Here is a 20,185-nt window from a genome sequence, read left to right on the forward strand (position 1 = left end):
TGAGCCGAATCTGCGACCTACATCACAGCTCATGGCAACGCCGGATCTTTAACCCACTGAACAAGGCCAGGGATCGAGCCCACAACCTCATGGGTCTTAGTCGGATTCATTTCCACTGAGCCACAACAGGAACTCCTGAAGAGCAGACTTTAAAATGTTGATGGATATTTGTTAATATTCTTTTTATGGTTCATGGGTTTAATGTACAATCTAACAGTACATTGCTTACCTTAAAGTAACATTTTTCTCCTGAATTTCTTCTATAAGTCTTACAGTTTTAGACTTGTGACCTAATTTGAGGCAATTTTACATATCATGTGAGTTAGGGTTGAGATTCATTCCCTTTTTTTCCCAAATGCATATCTAGTACTTTGACACTTGATCGAAAGTCATGGACTTTCCATTGAGTTGGCTTGGCAATCACAGGCTTCTTAAGTGTACTTTTAGTGTTTCATTGCTGCTCAAGTTCAGAGAATTTTTTGTCGTTCCTGACTTGAAGTAATCCTGCGTGGTTTTTGCGAGTTCCGGGAACACTAATGATGAATTTCCCCTGACCCTAAGAATTAGATTTTCAACTGACTCATTGTTCTTCATTTCAGTCTGTTCTTCTTTTATTTTTAGGTGTTACACATAATATTGCATTGCTTCGGGAGGTGATAATCAACTCGCGCTTCGTAGAAGGAGACATCAACACTAAATTTCTTTCCGATGTGTATCCTGATGGCTTTAAAGGTTTGTATGTATTGAAGTATTTTGGTATATGCTGAAGTTATTAGTTTTTTATACTTTATTACAATGTATAATTTATTCTATGTCGAAATCAAGGCCTTTGGCCCATGTTATACTTGACTTATTAATATACTTAGAGTATCCTAGACTGTTGACATTTATGATTTTGAGTATTCATGAGTGACTCATGAATGTATAATAATCTGTAATTTTGTTGAGTAAGGAATTCCACCAGTATTTGGAATGTTGTGTTTCCGAAAGTCCATTCAGATTTGTATTCCCTGCTGATATGATTATATGCAGGAACTCATCTTTAATATTAAAACTGTATCCGTAAGAAAATTATCACTGAAAATTTCAGACTTCTAGGTGCTGTTCCTATTAAGGAAAATGAAGATGTCTAAGAAGATGATGGTTTTTATTCTGAAAAAAAAAATGAGTTTTGACTAAAGTAATGAGTGGAATGTGAAACTTAGCACTGCAGAGTTATCAGTGAGTGTTTCCAGGCAGTAGAAAATTGTTCATGAAGTGAGAGACAGGGAAAACTCTTGAATGAGCATTGAGTCAACATGGTTTTAACACACTGACAGGCCTTGGACACACCTTATCAGACGTGTTATTCAGGTGAGAGCCAGAAGTCTTTACATATGTTTCTGATGAACTTGGGGACAGGGAGATTAGATCTTTTCTCAGAAATTTTGAGTGTTCTCTATGTCCGTTTAAAATATCGTAGCATATCAAATGACTCCACCGTTTTAGGAGCTGCGTATACAGTCAGGTCAGCTTCATATAGTTGAGCTGTTAAATATGTTTACAAAGTAACTTCTTTCCTCAGAATTTATAACAACAGGGTTTTCATAAGACTAACTGGAGATTATTGTTTTGCTCTTTCAAAACTTTAATGTTACACAGCTTTCTCATTAGTATCAAGAAAAATGAAGAGTGTGTTTTACTTTAGAACTTAAAGACCAAGGAATCCTTGGGTTCTTTTTGCTGAACTTTTGAATTTTTAGAAGCATAGATTTACAACCTTAGCATGATTTCCATTTTCTACTCGTGTCATTATTTCATTAATATGTGTTGGTTTCATGAAGCCAGGAACCTCTTATGTTATTGCTCTTTATTGTATCTCTAGCCACTGAAACGGACATGAAATACGTATTTGTTGAATTTATGACAAGAACCTTGTCCACAGTATGGATGAGAACCTTGACTGTTTTTAATTCACTGTTCATGTTCAAATTTGCTTATTTTGCTCCTAACATTTTAGCTTCTTGTCCTTTGTGAAGTTTTAATGAAAAGTTCGGGTCAGTTGTGAGGTGGACTCCAAATTTCCATATGCTTTATGCCTGCTTGACCGACATGTCCATGCAGGTGATATGACATGAAACAGGTAGAAGGAGGCAACAGGTTAAAACCTAAGGGAACCTTTATTTTTTAAATTTTTTTGCTTTTTAGGGCTACACCCATGGCATATGGAGGTTCCCAGGCTAGGGGTCTAATTCGAGCTACAGCTACTGGCCTGTGCCAGAGCCACAGCAACGTGGGATCCGAGCCACGTCTGAGACTTACACCCCAGCTCACGGCAACGCTGGACCCTCAACCCACTGAGCAGGGCCAGGGAGCGAACCCGCAACTTCGTCATTCCTAGTCAGACTCGTTTCCACTGAGCCACGATGGGAACTCCTTAAGGGAACCTTTAGAACAAACATACTGCATGTGTGCATGGGTATTTATATCTATGCACTTGCATTTATATGTGTGTTTACGCACATTCGGTGCTATAGTCCACAACCATGGAGAAGAAAATGGAGCATTTTCTAATCGGAGTTGGTTATTCTGAGGTGTACATTTAGCAGCAATTGAGAATGTTCTCCATTCTACGCCAGAGCCACAGCCATGTGGGATCGGAGCCACATCTGCGACCCACACCACAGCTCACAGCAACACCGGGTCCTTAACACACTGAGCAAGGCCAGGGATCAAACCCGCAACCTCATGGTTCCTAGTCGGATTTGTTAACCACTGAGCCATGACGGGAACTCCCCAGAAATTTTCTTAAAACCTAGAACTGCAGTTTGCTGTAAGAAACGTAATATCTTACATTTCTTTTTTGGCAGGGAATTGTCAGCCCAGACACTGTATTTTTCTTTCTTATGCTTTTGCGTAACAATTTTGAAATTGTCATAAACTGTTAGAAGGGCCTTTCATAATTTTTGATCTCAGCCTTCATTTTACATGTGAGGAACCCAAACCCCAGAGACTGCTAAGTGACCAGTAATGTCATAAGGTCAGAAGTTGGAGGTAGTTTCCAACTTCTGTGTTGGTACTCATTCCGTTGTGCTCTGGTTCAAATTCATAAGTTACAAAAGTTTTCAGAGTGTGCTTTTCTCTTGTCAGATTACCCATAAGGACGTTAACAGCACACACCTATATTTGCCCTTCTTAATGTCTATGGCTTATTTTACTCCTTCATATTATTTTCATGGCAGTTCCTTCTTCTCTGAATGGCCTCTAGCTCTTGTTCCTCTTCTTCAGATGATTCTATTTCTCCTTCCCAATTTTTCCCCAGAGCAGGTCTTAGATGTATTAAATTGTATCATCTTTGATTGTTTGATATATGTGCCTGAAAGAGACAGCAGGAAGTGGCAACTGAAGTTAATCCAGGATTTTATCCATATGTTGAGGCTGGGTCATTTTGCCCCTTTGGGATTACCCATCTGCTTCCCATCTGTCCAGCTATCCAAGCACTGTTCACAAGCAAGTGCCTGTTTTTATTACAGCATTAAATTTTTTCGGCATATATGTTTATTATCCCAAGTTTATTTGGAGACCAGGAAAGTGTTACTAAAGGCTCCTAGACACAGTTGAAGATTTAAGAATAGAATACACAAGAATTTGTTCTTCATGTCAGCTTTTCTAGATGCTGATGTTGAGAAGGTATTTTCCTCTGATTCTGAAAAATAAATAGAAACTAGAGAAGTAGATACCTTGGTTTCAAAAAAGAGGAAAATGAAGAAGATATTTTAAGAGCTAGTATTTCTTCTAATTTAATCAAGTATCTCCATATCTTTTGGAGTGGTTCTGTAATACATGACTGAAGTGTTGCCTTTAAAAATTCAGTCGTTAATGTCATCCATTCAGTCATTAAAGTTCATTCTCACTAATTAGTCTAGAGTGAACATTTTAGACTTATTTCTCTGCTGCCTTGCTGCACTTGAACCACCAGCCCCATCAGAAAAAAAAACTATTTGGGAAAATTAAAAAAAAAAAAAGAAAAAAAGAAAAAAAACTATTAGAATTATCTTTCTCTTTAGAAAAGTTGCAGAATTTTTAGAAAACTGTGATGTAATACAGGAAACTCACCGTTAATCATACATCTTTCTTTCTTTTTTTTTTTTTCTCTGAGTTTATTCGAGTATCTCCATACCTTTCAAAGTGGCACTATAATACACGACTGAAGTGTTGCCTTTAAGAATTCAGTCGTTAAAGTCATTCAACAAATAGTTGGTGTAGGCTCTAGACGAAAATCAACAACAAATAATCTGTTTTCCCTGTCCTTGGGAAGGTTATATCACTAGGAAATAAATCATGTAAAGCACTAACTATACTACAGGAAGAATAAAATAAATGCAAAGGTGAAAATAAGCAAAGTGCCTTGAAAACAGAAAAAAGAAACCAGTTCTGATTTGGGGAATCAAGGATGACTTCAAGGACGAGGTGGCATAGACTAGACACCCGCCCAAGACTCCATTCCCTAGGTGCTGCCTCAGGAGGGCCTCTTCCTAATCCATCTTCTTTGATATGATGTTTGTAGTTTGAAATCAGCCTTGGAGAAAGTGTTTACCATAAGGAAATTGGCAACTGCTGCACACTGGGGCACTTCTCCTTCCTCCACACCCCAGTTGGTTGTTAAACATTTACCAGCAAGCCACTGTCTTAACACTTTGGCCTGACTTTTGAGAGCAAACTGAACCATTTGCGTACAAAGGAAGAGGATTACCCATCAAGGGAGGAAGACCAAGAAGAATACCTGAGGACAGGCGGTACTCAATTTTAGACCTGCAAGTTTGGGAGGCAAATAGTCTGAAAAATAATAAGAACACTTACAGGTATTAAATTAGAGGAGAACTAAAAACTGGGAGTTTTAGAAATAAAGACAATATTTCAGAAAAGTAAAAGGATGATTACTGCTAAGAACCAAATTGTAGTGACCCAAGGAATCAATCCACATCTCAAAATATGTAGCAAAAAGGGAGAGAGAATGAAATACAGGAAATGATGAGAGATGTGGAGAGAAGAGCCAAGAGGTTTTATATGTAAAAGAATAGGAATTTCATGAAAATAAAAGAGACAATGAAATGCTATTTTTAAAAGAAATAGTAGAGGGTTTTTTTTTTTTTTTTTTTTCCCCCTACTGTGCTTAAGAAAACCTTCAGATGTTATTGGAAAGACTCACTGAGTTTCAGAGAGGATTAATGAAGAAATGTAGCCATTCTAGGCATATCAAGAACAAAAAACTTTTTAATGCTTCTAGAAAGAAAAAAATTATGTGTGAAGAATGTAAAATGAAATCACCTTTAGACTCTATAAACTGGAGATTAGAAAACCTTTAGGAGTTCACTGGTGGCACAGTTGGTTAAGGATCTGGCATTGTCACTGCTGTGGCTTGGGTCACTGCGGTGGCATGGGTTCAGCCCCAGCCTAGGAACTTCCGCATGCTAAAGTCTTGCCAAATAAATAAATAAATAAATAAATAAATAAATAAAAATTTTTTAAAAAGAAAAAAGAAAAACTTTAAATGTCTGCTATATAGGAAGGACCTTTCTCCAAGAGTACTATACCCAGCTAAGATGACCTGCATTGTCAATATGAAAAAGACGTTTTAAAATAAAAATTCAGAAATGTATCATCATATATACCCTTTTTGAGGAAATTACTGAAGAAACTACTTTAACCAGTTGTGGTAAAGGTGGTAGTTTAAATATGCACATTTTTCCTCACCCCAAAACTCACGGAATTGAGTGTTTCAGAGACACAGGCCCACAAGGAAAAAGCGAGGTGATAGAATTTTGGAAAATGAGAATCTGAAAGGTGATCCTTTAATTGACTTAGCAACTTAAAAAATGTTGATTCCTAAACTGACAATGTGAAATACTCAGAAGTAACTCATTGTCACTGTGGAACCCTTCAGAAATCTCAGTAATTACTAATTCCAGTAAGTTGGAACATTCCCAAAAGTGGGAATAGTGATCTAAAATCTCTGGAATATTTTTCTCCATATCCTTTACCTCCCTTTTCAAAACACAGTGACATTGTGTTCTCCACCTTGGCAGTTGCTTCGAGGTTCTTCCCTGTAGAGAACGAACTAGTCTCTGTACTGAGGAAACACCAGACAGAGCTGGGGAGAGAGCAAGTGAGTGTGGCCACACTGAATGTGGTGACACCTGTCCCCAGCCTGGTTCTGCACTTGGTTCCCAGAGCCCCAGCAGCCAGACAGTAACAGGCGCAAGAGCAGAATAACCTTCTCTGAGAAGTCTAACCAGCCCTTAGAGAGATTACCCGAAGATCTCCCAACGAAATGATCTCAACAGGCACCCCACCCAAGAAGCCAACAGCCAACACAGCCGCATCCCTCGCGAGAGCACGTGCCTGGCTCAGGATCCAGATGTCTGTCAGGAGTGTTTCATGCCATGCTACATGTAAAGGGAACAAAATGAGGATTAAAAATAGAGTTCCTTGGTGGCTCAGCAGGTTGAGAATCCAGTGTCATCACTGCTGTGGCTTGGGTTCGATCCGTGGCCTGGAAACTTTTGCATGCCACGGATGTGCTGCCCCCGACCCCCAATAGACTAATATGTAGGACTAAAACCACCTAGGAGAACACAGATCAGGCTTCTTAAAAACTGGGCCATGCAAGTGAGGGTGGGTAATAGTATGAGGTTTACCGAGGCTCATCACAAAAGTGCATTGACAGGTTTGACCTCCAGTGCCCACTGGAGTGAGAATATAGACATCATTTAGAGCTTCAGGCTTTGTTTTTAATTTCTAATGAAATTCTTTTTTAATAAGGTATTTCAAATAAAGCAATAATAAAAGCAGACTGATTATATTTGATAAAAGCCTAGTTATTGAAAACTAATTAAAAAACATCATTTTACATGATAAAGTGCTGAAATCATTTCCCTTAAAATTAGGAACAAAATGAGTTCTACTATACAATTAGTATTATTATTAAGCATTGTTTTGGAGGATTAAAAAAAGGAAGTAATTGGTCTAAATTATTTTTTTCTTGTTTTTTAGGGCCGAACCTGCAGTACATGAAAGTTCCCAGGCCAGGGGTTGAATCTGAACGGCAACTGCTGGCCTACGCCACAGCCACAGCCCGTGGCAACACCAGATCCTTAACCCACTGAGCAAGGCCAGGGATTGAACCCGCATCTGCATGGATGCTAGTCAGGTTTGTTATTGCTGAGCTGTGATGGGAACTCCTAAATATTTTTAAAAGAAGAGACAAAAGTCCTTTTTTTTTTCCCCCCCCTGGTATGATCGTATTCTTAGAAAGCACAGAAAATCCTACAAAAACTAGGTCTAATGAGCAAATTTGGCAAGGTGGAATTTGTCGTTCCTTTTCAAAAAGGAAAGTAGGCCAAGTCAGTGACTGTTTGAATGAAAGTCAGCTTGAACTGAAAATGGGAAAAAAAACAAATCTATTCACATTAGCCATAGTATTTTGTTAGACTGTAGTGAAAAATTTAATAGAGAAGACATAGAACCTATATGAAGACAGCTGAAAAATCTTGTCAAGGAACAAGAAACACAATCTGAACATGTGGGAAAAAAAATCCGTTACTGTTACTGTTTAGGGGATTCAGTAGTATATGAGTAACAAGCTTTCCCACAATTTTTTTTTTTTTTTTTTGGTCTTTTGTCTTTTTAGGGCCACACTCAACGGTATATGGAGGTTCCAGCCATAGCAACACCAGATCTGAGCCGCGTCTGTGACCTACACCACAGTTCATGGCAACGCTGAATCCTTAACCCACTGAGCAAGGCCAGGGGTCGAACCTATTCCCTCATGGATACTTAGTTAGATTGGTTTCCGCTGAGCCACAACGGGAACTCCAAGCTTTCCCAAGTTAATACACAGGTTTTATATAATTCTGGCTAGACTCACAAGACTCACTACATAAGTGATTTTAAAAGTTTTTATGTAATCATAGATTTCCAAGAACAGATAAGAAGATGATGAAATGTAGAGGCAAATAGGCTTCCATGTATTAAAACATGTTGTGAAGCCCCTGCATCTAAAAAGTATAATATAAAGGGTAAGATCCCCTTGGTTGTGAAAGACTCTCATTGCCTTTTTAGACTTGAGTATCCCCTTTTTCTCTTGGTCAGAGTGCCCCAAGAACGGTCAGGAGATAACAATTGCTTTATTTAATGAGCGTTATGATGCCGGACTGCAGTCTAGGTTGGTGATGTACAGATGTAGGAGGGAATAGAATTACTTGGTGTCACTTAAATTGGAAAAGTCATTCAATGGGTGGAAGTCACAAAGAATAAATCTGACTCAGTATGAGAAGCCACTGCTAATGATTTAGAAATCCTCAAAATAGTTTTTCAGTTTCTTGTATCGGAGGAGTTCTGTAGGTCAGATATTACCATCTGTGTAACAGGGCTGTAGGAGAGCCAGCTGCGCTGCATGGAGAATGGAGGAGCTGATCTTTGCAGCACTTGTCTATTAAAATTACCTGAGATTCTTTAAAAAAAATTGTAGGAACAAATTTCATTGAATTGCAGAAGTCGTGAAGTCTTTAGCAGACGGGTTTTTTGAGAATTAATCATTGGTAAAATTTGAGAATCTGTCCCAGTATCAGTAAAAAGGTTAAAGTTGTGATGCATTATGTCAGTTTACCTGTGAGATGTTTGATTTTACTTGGGAGCCTCCTTTCTAAATGTCGTGTGAGTCAGTGCAGCTAATAATTTATTAGGCCAAACGAAACACTGATTCAGCATCTTGTGGTTGTAAGGATTCCCATATATGTTGCCTTTTTCCTTCGGTGATGTATGGATGTGTCTAGATTAGTGACTGCTTTGTGAACCACTGGAACAAATGTATTTTATAGCATGACTTGGGATATATACACATTGGTGAAAAATAGCCTGCCTAAAGTACTCTCATAACTTGCCTTGCTGGTCTGACCCACTAAACTGGTTTCATCAACTACTAAGTGGTTTGTATTATACAGTTTGATAAACATGAGTCTAAAACCCTTGTATTAGAAGTGAGATCTGTAGGCATGTAGCTTCAGCATCACTCTGAAGCTTGTTAGAAATGCAGATTACTGGGCCCCATGCCAGACTTTTTTTTTTCCATCTTCTTAGGGCCACACCTACAGCATATGGAAGTTCCCAGGCCAGGGGTCAAATCAGAGCTGTAGGTGCCGGCCTATGCCACAGCCGCACCTATATCGTGGGATCCGAGCCATATCTGCGACCTAAACCACAGCTCTCAGCAATGCCAGATCCTTAACGCACTAAGAGAGGCCAGGGATCAAACTGCATCCTTATAGAGACTATGTTGGGTTCTTAACCCACTGAGCCACGGTGGAAACGTCTTTTTATATTCTAAACAGAATATTATTAATATCTTTAGGCTTATTTCTTTCTTTCTTTTTCTTCTTTTTCTTTTTTTTTCTACTTTTTAGGGCTGCAAGTGCAACATATGGAAGTTTCTAGGCTAGAGGTTGAAGTGGAGCTGCAGCTTCTGGCATACACGACAGCCACAGCAATGCAGGATCTGAGCTGCATCTGTGACCTATACCACAGCTTGCAGCAGTGTTTAACCATAACCTTAACAAACTGAGCGAGAGGCCAGGGATTGAACCTGTGTCTTCATGGATACTGGTCAGGTTTGTTACCACTGAGCCATGATGGAACTCCGTCTTATTTCTCTTTTGAGTGTTTTTTAGGACATAATGTTGGAATTACTTCATTTCTTTCCCGTAAGTTTAAGTAACTACCTGATCATTTTTTCTCTTTTGAATTATAGAAGTAGCATCTTAGTGCTGGTAATCTAGCACTCAAATTGCCCATACTATTCCATGAAATAAACTCTATTATTGTGTACTGCACTGGGTAAATAAATAGTGTTAGAAATTGTGGTGGGATTACCCAGCGCTCCAGGGGGTATTCTGTCTGACTTAACACTTTTTGAGGAATTGTTACTTAGATAGAGGAGATTTCACTGCTGCATAGCACTCAGCCAGACCGGGGTGTCTTCTTTGGCTTATCAGGCCAGATCACTGCCCCAGGTCCAGTGGTGTTATGGTAAGAACAGTGAATTAAAGAGGGAGAGAGAAGTTTGGTTGTTTGGTTGATTGGGATTAAAACCGGGACTGCAAGTATAGAGGCAAGAGTATGACATATTTATTTTCTTTTAATCCTTCAGACTAGGAAACATGGCCTAGCCACTGTCCTTGACCAGCAATACTCCTTTTCCATCAATTTTTTTTTTTTTTGTCTTTTGAGGGCTGCACCCAAGGCATATGGAGGTTCCCAGGCTAGGGGGTCGAATCAGAGCTGTAGCCGCCAGCCTACACCACAGCCACAGCAACGCGGGATCTGAGCCGAGTCTGTGACCTACACCACAGCTCGTGGCAATGCTGGATCCTTAACCCACTGAGCGAGGCCAGGGATTGAACCCACGTCCTCACAGATGCTAGACGGGTTCGTTAACCACTGAGCCACGACGGGAACTCCAGCAGCACTCCTTTTCTGCTTGCCCCTTTATCCTCGCTCTCCTTAGAAGTAAAATTTGGGGTTGGGAGAAACAGATGGGAAGAGCCCTAAGATTTTCCTAGAGATCTGAGTATGGTTTCCTTACTTGTAATTGTTTTGTTCTGTGCATCTGTTTAATATCTTCTTTCCCAAATTAGACTATAAACGTCCCAATTTGGACTATAAACTGAGCAAGAGTTTTGTTTAATTTGAACAGCATTGCTCCCTCCTTTTCCCCTGGCCCAGCCCAGTACCTGGTTCAATACTAGCTCTGTAATCATAGCTGCTTGATAAAATCCTTATTTGAATGACTAATAACGTTATAAGATAGAAGCATAAATGTTAACATTATGTATGTGACTGATTGATGATTGATTGATGGGTTTCCCTCAGGACACAAGTTAACAGAGGATGAGAGAAACCAGTTATTGGCAATTGCATCGTCCTTATTTGTGGCGTCCCAATTAAGAGCACAACGTTTTCAAGAACCTGAAAATTCAAGGTATGTTACATCACTTTCAACAGAATAAGTGAGCAGAAAAATATAGATGATTTAATAATCTGCATAGGAAATAGGTAATAAAAGATCTGCCTGATCTCAGTTCCGGATCTTATGAGTGTTTGGAGAAATATAATAAGATTATTCTGTTTAAAATGAAATTGCTTCTATTTTGTTCAAATGAATGTTTTCAATTCAGAAAGAAAGGAAGGATCTTGACCCCTCTAATTTGGACATGACTGGGGAAGGTAGTCTGAAAAAGTATAGGAAATTTTTTCTGAGTAATTTGTATTTATTATTTCTATTTTCTTACCCTGTTAATCTTAAAGAACATTTTGTGAAGTGTTGTAGTACTAAAATTTAGGAATTAATCTGAACAGTTAAAATATGTCTGTGTGTATGTATATCTATATCTGTCTATCTATATGAAACTTGTTTCTAAGATACAATAAGGAATAAACACCAGATTGAGTTAGTTATTTGTGAGCCCTACATATACTTTTTAAGCATCCTAGTAACCTAAACAAAGGGGAAAACCTTTTTTATACCCGGACAAATAAAAACAAAATCATTGTCACATTCATGCTTCGAAGTGACAAGATTATTTGTTATGAATGTCTGTGGCTTGCTAGAGTAATCCTGTTTTAGCAAGTGCAATCCATTATTTGCTAGAGCGATGCTGCTAATACACTTGTGTTACTTCAACTCCTTTTCCTTTATTTTTGCTTTTCCTTAAGAGGAAGAATAAAGATTAAAAAAAAAAAAAGAGAAAAAGGCAGGTGACCAAGCAGCTCTTAAGAGGGCAAATCAGAAATTCAAATTACCTCTGAAGAATAAGGTACAAGAAAAACTAAGCTGGGCTTAGGCTATATATTCATGGCTAATGTGGTTTTACTCAGAAAATCTCCAAGTGGTACTTTTCATCTGTTTATCATTCGCAAGAGAAAGTACAAGAAGCTCGATGTATGATCGTTCTTAAAGTTATGATTTGGTGAGTATCTAAGGAGACATGAAAGGATATAGGATTTCCAGAAATTACTGAATGACTGGAAGGCCAGTCATCTGGTAGGTTTGTTTTCCCCCTCAAGTTGTGTTTTTCGGTGTGGAAGCCATGAGCCATGTGTGCCTATTTGAATTAAGTTAGATTAAAACTCAGTTTCTCAGTCTCACTTCAGTGTCGGTATCAGTGTAGTCACTAGCCACCTTGGCAGTGCTCTGTAGCCACTGTGCTAGGGTCAGTGGCGACTGTGTTCGGTAGTAGAAAGAACCAGTTCCATCATCACTGTTCTCTTTCCATCAAGCTCTGTTGGACGGTGCTGTTTTGAAGGGATGTGTGTAGGAGAGATCCAAGCTTTTGCTTTAAAACCAGAATCCTACCTTGTATTAATAGTACTTTTATTATTCTTTTGATAAATATGATATTTCTTATCCTTATTCCTTTACCACCAGATGTTATTTAGATCTTATTTCAGAAATTCTGAGTGTAGCTCATGATGAACTGGTTTGATCTTTAAAAATGTATTTGGAATTCCCATTGTGGCACAGTGGAAATGAATCCTACTGGTTTCCATGAGGATGTGGGTTCGATCCCTGGCCTTGCTCAGTGGGTTAAGGATCCAGCGTTGCCGTGAGCTGTGGTGTAGGTCACAGACTCAGCTTGGATCCTGTCTTGCTGTGGCTGTGGTTTAGGCTGGCAGCTGCAGCTCTGATTCAGCCCCTAACCTGGGAATTTCCATATGCCATGGGTTCAGCCCTAAAAAGACAAAAAAGAAAAAGAAAGGAAAAAGAAAAAGAAATGTATTCAAGTTGTTTTCAGATAGTGCTGACTTATTTCTGGTAAGAATCTCAAAAAGGTTTAAAAGGAAAAAAAATTAAAATTACCTGTAGTCCTACAACAATCTCTTCTAACATTTTGATATAATTCCTTTCCATGCGTGTGTGTGTGTCTACATATATACAAGTATGTATGTGTGTATATATAGTTATATATACATATGCACACATACATACTTGTAGCATATGTGTTGTATGTATTTAGAGTTATACTGGAAATATAGTTTGAATTCTTTTATTAAAATTTTTATTATATTTAATTTTTAAAATTTCTTATATAGTGGTTTTTATTTTTTTCCATTATAGCTGGTTTACAGTGTTCTGTCAATTTTCCACTGTACAGCAAAGTGACCCAGTTACACATACATGCATATATTCTTTTTTCTAACATTATCATGCTCCATCATAAGTGACTAGACATAGTTCCCAGTGCTGCACAGAAGGATCTCATTGCTAATCCATTCCAAAAGCAGTAGTCTGCATCTGTTAACCCCAAGCACCCCAGCTCCCTCTCTCTCCCCCTTGGCAACCACAAGTCTATTTTCCAAGTCCATGATTTTCTTTTCTGTGGAAAGGTTCATTTGTGCCGTATATTAGATTCCAGATATAAGTGATATCATATGGTATTTGTCTTTCTCTTTCTGACTTACTTCACTCAGTATGAGAGTCTCTGGTTCCATCCATGTTGCTGCAAATGGCATTATGTCGTTCTTTTTTATGGCTGAGTAGTATTCCATTGTGTGTATATACTACATCTTCCTAATCCAATCGTCTGTCAATGGACATATGGGTTGTTTCCATGTCTTGGCTATTGTGAATAGTGCTGCAACGAACATGTGGGTACATGTATCTTTTTCAAGGAAAGTTTTGTCCAGATATATGCCCAAGAGTGGGATTGCTGGGTCATGTGGTAGTTCTATGTATAGTTTTCTAAGGTACCTCCATACCGTTCTCCAAATGGTTGTACCAGCTTACATTCCCACCAACAGTGCAGGAGGGTTCCCTTTTCTCCACACCCCCTCCATCATTTGTTATTTGTGGACTTATTAATGATGGCTATTCTGAGTGGTGTGAGATGGTATCTAGTGGTAATTTTGATTTGCATTTCTCTAATAATCAGTGATGCTGACTGAGCATTTTTTCATGTGCTTGTTGGCCATCTGTACATCTTCCTTGGAAAAACGTCTATTCAGGTCTTTTGCCCATTTTTCAACTGGGTTGCTGGCTTTTTTGCTCTTGAATTGTGTAAGTTGCTAGTATATTTTAGAGAGTAAGCCCTTGTCAGTTGCATCATTTGAAACTACTTTTCTTAAAAAATTTAATATTATATTGTGACTATTCTCTTTATTCAAAAGTCTTTGAAAGCACATTTAAAATTTTTATTACAGAGAATTTAAAACATATGCAAAATAACTTTGCTTTTCAAAAGAGACCATCAAAATTGTCATAAAATAATATAAGAAATCGCAGAATGTATTCAGAAATGTATGTCTGATAAAGGACTTGAATCTATAGCGTATAAATAATTTTTACAACTCAAAAATGAGCCTCATGACCCAATTAAAAAAAAAAAACCCAACAAAACAGATTTGGCGTAGACTCTTCTTCAAAGAAGTTATATGAATGGCAGATGAGTTCATGAAAAGATGTTTAACATTATTAATCATTAGGGAAATAAAAGTTAAAATCACAGTGCTACACCACTGTGCACCCACTAGAATAATGTACATCAAGTGGTGAGTGTGTCAATAAATGTGCTTTCAGACGGTGGAATACTATTTAGCAGTAAAAAGGAATGAAGTCCTGATACATGCATGTTCATGCATAAACCTAAAAAAAGAAAATCATGCTAAGAGAAATAAACATTTTAAAGTAGACTATTCTAACGTACAATTTCATTCATTTGAAATTTCTATGAAGGGCAAAAATGTAAAAGAGAGAAAAAAGATGAGTGGTTGCCTGAGTGCAGGTGTCAATATCACAGAATTAGGTTTTTATAATCTTTGTTGAGATCCATAAGTAAATAGTTATTTTAACTGTATCAGTCTCTGAAATTATGTAGAAAACAAAACATGGAGTTTGCAGCCAAAGTTAAAAATAATACTAGCTAGTAGCTTTTACTCTAAAAAAATTTTTTTAATGCATTAGGCCCTTAGATCATGTAGAGAGCAGAAAGTGGAGTTACAAGCTATTACTCAGTAACACTGGCTTGTATGACTGGCCGTGTGTGTGCCTTTACTGAGATGTTTATTTCTTCATGGGGCCTCTTGGTACTTTCATTTCACACCGCAAGACGTCGTTAAGTATTTTTTGCAGGTCAGGTCTAGTTGTCACACACTCGCCTAGCTTTTATTTATCTGGGAAGGTCTTGACTTCTCCCTCACCTTTAAGGGACAGTTTTGCTGTATTTAGGATTCTTGTTTGATCGTTTTTTGTTTTTCCTTTTATCACTTAGCCTATATCAGCCCAGTGCCTCTGGCCTCCGAAGTTTCTGGTGAGAAATCTGATCATCTTAGTGAGAACCCTTTGTACTTGAAAATTGGCTTCTCTTGTTCAAGATTTTGTCTTTGGCTTTTGAAAGTTTAATTGCGTGTCTTGGTGTGGGTCTCTGAGTTCATCTTACCTGAAGTTTGTTGAGCCTCTTGGATGGTTATAGTCCTGTCTGTCATCAAATTTGGAAAGATTTCAGTCATTAGTTCTTCAAATATTCTTTCTGCCCCTTTCTCTTCCTTCTTCTGGGACTCATAGGATGAATGCATTGGTTGGCTTGATGGCATCCCACAGGTCCCTTAGGCCCTGTTCACGTTCCTTCAATCATTTTTCTTTCTGTTCTTTCAGACTTGATGATTTTATTGTCCTGTCTTCACGTTGACTGATTTTTTTTTTCTCCTGTTCCCTTATTTCTGCCTTTCAATCACTGTAGTGAGTTTTCATTTCAGCTCCAGAACTTCTTTCTAATTTCTTTTTAGGATTTCTGTCTCTTTACTGATGCTTTTATTTTGTTTACATTTTCTTGACTTCGTCTGCATCTTCCTTTAGTTCTTTGAGCATCATTAAGATAGTTGCTTTAAAGTCTTTGTCTTGTATATGTGCCATTAGGCCTTTGTCAGGGATGTATTCTGTTGTTGTTGTTGTTTTTCTTTCAATAGGCCATACTTTATTGTATGATTTGTGAATTTTTGGTTGAACACTCAACATTTGAATCTAGTAAGGTGGTAACTTTGAAAATCAGATTCTTATCCTTCCCCAGGGTTTAGTGGGTTTTTTTTTTTTTTTTTTTTGTTTTGTTTTGTTTTGTTTTTTTGTCTTTATAACTTTTTTTTTCCTCTCTCTCTTTTTTGCCATGCCTATGGCATAGAGAAATTCCTGGGCCAGGGATCCAGCCTGCACCACAATAGTGACAACACTAGATCCTTAACCTGCTGAGCCACTATGGAGCATTTTTGTGTTTTGATTATTGTAGGCTGTCTCTGTGCCAAGGATCAGGCTGAAGTATGAACTTAAGTTGTTCTTGGGATCTTTTCTGAGCCTTTCCCTGGGCATGTGCAGTCACTTTTTGATTTTCCTTGTATATACAGTTGTTTTTTAATGTCTTAGCCTTTAAGGTCTGGCTCCTGAAAAGGGAAAAAAAAAAAAATGTAGAGGGTACTTGAGGGTTACTGGACTTATTCCAGAGGTGGACTGGCTGGCAACAATGAGGGCAGTGCAGTAACAGTGGCTGTTTGCCTTTCTGTCTGCACCTCTTTGATCAGAAGCAGCAATGAGCAGTCAGAGCACAGATCCCCACTATTTCGAGGAGAGGTTCTTTTTTGCCTGCTCTGGTTTCCACAAGCTGGTCCAGCAAGGAACATACAGAGCAGATGCACGGTTGCCTGCCAGGCCCCTGGGGGCAGGAGGATGGAATAGCTGCCCCCGTGTTAAACTGAAGTTGCCCAAAAGTTAATGCAATTTATCACCTAAGTCTTCTGAAAGTTACAGAGTTTGGAGTTCTCCAGAGTTCCAAAAGAGTTTCGTCAGACAGATTCTGCCAGTGTGATTGTTGTCTGGATGGGGAGACAAATTCCTGGTGCCTCCTACAGATTCCACCTCCTCTTAAATTACTATTGAATTCATTGCCCTTTAGAAGTTGGAAAAAGTTACATTAATAAAATACGTAGGCCTAAGGTTCATTTTATAGATAACTGTGCCCCTGTTACCTATATAACAATTATTTTATTTGGGGGGAATTTGTTTTCTATTTAACTTAACATGGATGTAGTAGGCCAGCTTATTGTAAAGCTGGTGCCACCATAACAACAAAGACTGTAACTAACAAAATATACTGGCCTTTTGGGCAAAGCGTGATCTTGTTAAGCAAAGTGAATCTACGCTACTTTTGCTTATTTGCTAAAGAGGTTCCCCCATAGCAGAGCTGATATAAGATGGTTGGCTCTCCGTAGTTGTGTTTCCATTAATGCCCAGGGAATGGAGTCTGCGCGTCAGCCTCCAGGCGTGGCTGCAGCTGCTCTGTCATGGGTGTGCTCGTGTACTGTTTTGCTTCCAAACCCAGTAGCCTGCAGCACTTCCTTTGTGCTGCTTGTTTTGGCTGCTGCTCTTATTTTCCCAATTTCTCCATGGGTTTTACTCTTTTATCATTTATGACTTGGAAAAAGCCTTAAATAATATGTACCCGTGGTATTTGGATAGTGAAAAGATAGCACATTTTAGAAAAAAAGAAACGTTAATGTCAGAAACAATAACAATTTTTCTTAGAATGACTGTACATAAAATGAATTAAGTTTTTACATAAGTACATCCTATCTTAATATGGAGTTATTTTTCCTTGTAATCATTCTTAAATACTTTTATTGACAGAAATGAATCCTTAAAAGTTGTGTTCAACCATCCCTTCATGTTATTTGAAGCTAATATTTTGTTGGCCTTATGGTTTGGCATAATATTTTGTTTCACTAACTGCTAATGAGTGGAGGAAGATCTAATGAGGGAAACCATTTAGTTTCTTTCCGTCGTCTTTCATTCAGTTTTCCTCAAAATGCCTGTTTTCCTTTGTTCCAAATGCTCTTCGTAGGTCAGGATTCACCTGAGCCGGAGCCACTTCTCACTTTCCTCTGGTTCAAGTCCACCTCCGCCATCCAGAGCTTCCCAGTCACTAGTGAGGACACCAACGCGCCCTCTCTCAATTCCCCACTTCCTCCGGTCCCCGTGGTCGTTTCTGCATCTCTTGCTTTCTGTTGTTGGGTTTTGTGGTTATGCGGTGTGTCTTCCAGCCTTTTGTATGCTTATTACTTTCCTAGTTCCATGATTATTATCTTTCTGTTAAGCTGTCTGATGAATTTATTATCACAATGATTGTCACCTCTAGGGAGAGCCAGGCCAGTTTCCTGGTGGTAGCAGGGCTCGTACCCAAATCATTCTTTCCCCTAGCAGAGGGCTGTTTTGCAGTCCCAGGTTGCTCTGCCTGTGGTAGGAATTTGGCAGGGGATGTGGCTCACAGCAAGCCCTTGTCTCCCTTTTAGGTGTCCGTTCTGAGGGCTAAGCCGTGCCGAGGCGGATGTGGGCAGTGTTATCTGTTTTTTGCATATTAAATCTATTTTAAGGTTTTGAAAGTAAATGTTGATTCTCTGGGTTTAGAAAAGTTTGTTGTTTTTTTTTTTTTAGCTGAAGATATTGTTATTGCTGGTGTGCCTCTTTTTGCTTCCTTCCTTTTCTCTCACCCTTCGCTCTTTTCACCATTGCCCAGGGAATGTGTTCAAAATCCTAAACACTTTTTTTGTATGTAAACCAGTGGGAAAATCAGCAACATTAACTCTTTAATCCAGTTGGAATTCACTTCTGTGTGTGGTTTTTTTTTTTTTTTTTTTTTTTAATTTTTTTATTTTCCCACTGTACAGCATGTGTGTGTTTTGAAATGAGTTTTTTCTTTGCGTTCAGGTAGCTTACTTTACTTTTAAATATTCCAGCCTGCTCCCAAATAAAGTACTATCTCTTTATAACTCCAAGAATGACAAGACAGAAAATATACAGGAATATCTGAGTCATTGTGGCCCACTGTCACTAATTACCATGGACTGGGCGGCTTAAATAACAAACATTTATTTCTCACAGCTCTGGAGTCTGCAAGTCCAAGGTCAGTCCAGGTCCAAGGCTTTGGTGAGAGCCCTCTTCTGCGTTGCAGAAAGCTTGCTTCGTGTACCCTCCCATGGTGCAAAGAGGGCAGTTAGCTCTCTGGCCTCTTCTTCTAAGGGCACCGATCCCATTCATGAGTGCTCCACCCTCATGACCTTATTACCTCCCACAGCCGCCGCCTCCAAATACGGTAACATCGGGCACTAGACGTCAGTGTATGAATTCGACAGCCGGGGTGGGCAGCTGGGGGAGTGGTGTCGTCAGTAATGGTGACTCTGCTCCCCTGTGCTCGCCCTCCTCCCCCACCGCCACCCCTTCTCCCCATCCCCTCTCTCACCCTGGCGCTCTTCCTGCTGCCGCCTCTCTCCCACTTCTGTGACCTGCATGCACACACACACCGACACACACCACGTACATGTAAGTTAGCTGTGCCTATGTTACATAAATCCATCCTATGGTTTAGTGAAAAAACCCCTAGAATTTAGAAGTTTGGGTTTTGTTCTTATTTAATAATTTATTATTTTCTTCTAAAATTTATTGTTCTAGCTGAGCTTTGAAAGCACTTTGATATTAGAATTGCCCTAAAATTCTAGTAAATTTGGATAAAATAGACATCAAATATTGAGGTTTTTCAAAAACTATATGACATTTATGGAAGTCTTTTGTTTCTCTCATTAATGCTTTGTAATTTCTCTTATTCTAAGTTTACATTTCTTACTTATTCTTAGATAGTTTATATTTTTGTGTTATTATTCCTAGATTGTTGGGATAATAACGGTGGCATCTTTTTCTCTTTTTCTAAATTCTTACTGATTGGCTAAAGAGAAACCAATGATAGGTATATTTTTTTTTACTATGGTTAAAACAAACAGTGTAAATTTTTTCAGTCTTGACCATTTTTAATTGTACAGTTCATTAGTGCTAACTATATGAACAACATACAGCAGAACTCTAGAACTTTTTCATTTTATAGGACTGGAAACTGCCCCTTGAACCACTGCCCTTTCTCTCTCTCCTCAGCCTTTGTCAATCACCATTGTACTTTCTGTTTTATGAGTTTGACTCCTCTGGTGCTTGTATTTCTTTCATCATAATTTTTCCTCAACTTTAAAAATTCATTAAAATAACGTTTTACTTGATTTCAAAAGGGGCAGTCATATAACCTCCTGAATTACTTGGGATGCCTTTGGGTACAGGTAACAGAAACCCTGATTC

General features: G+C 38.6%; 1 protein-coding gene across 2 annotated transcripts in view; it reads left to right on the top strand.

Annotated features, from left to right (window-relative positions):
• Window positions 1-20,185, top strand: part of PCCA (propionyl-CoA carboxylase alpha subunit) — a 365,509-nt gene that overhangs the window by 199,790 nt on the left and 145,534 nt on the right. For both annotated transcript variants that reach the window (XM_021065866.1, XM_021065867.1), the window contains 2 exons: window positions 622-732; window positions 10,906-11,014. In XM_021065866.1, coding sequence (XP_020921525.1) covers window positions 622-732; window positions 10,906-11,014 — 220 coding nt within the window. The remainder of the gene's footprint in view (window positions 1-621; window positions 733-10,905; window positions 11,015-20,185) is intronic.

The sequence above is a fragment of the Sus scrofa genome, chromosome 11, assembly GCF_000003025.6.
Source record: "Sus scrofa isolate TJ Tabasco breed Duroc chromosome 11, Sscrofa11.1, whole genome shotgun sequence".
Taxonomy (NCBI): domain Eukaryota; kingdom Metazoa; phylum Chordata; class Mammalia; order Artiodactyla; family Suidae; genus Sus; species Sus scrofa.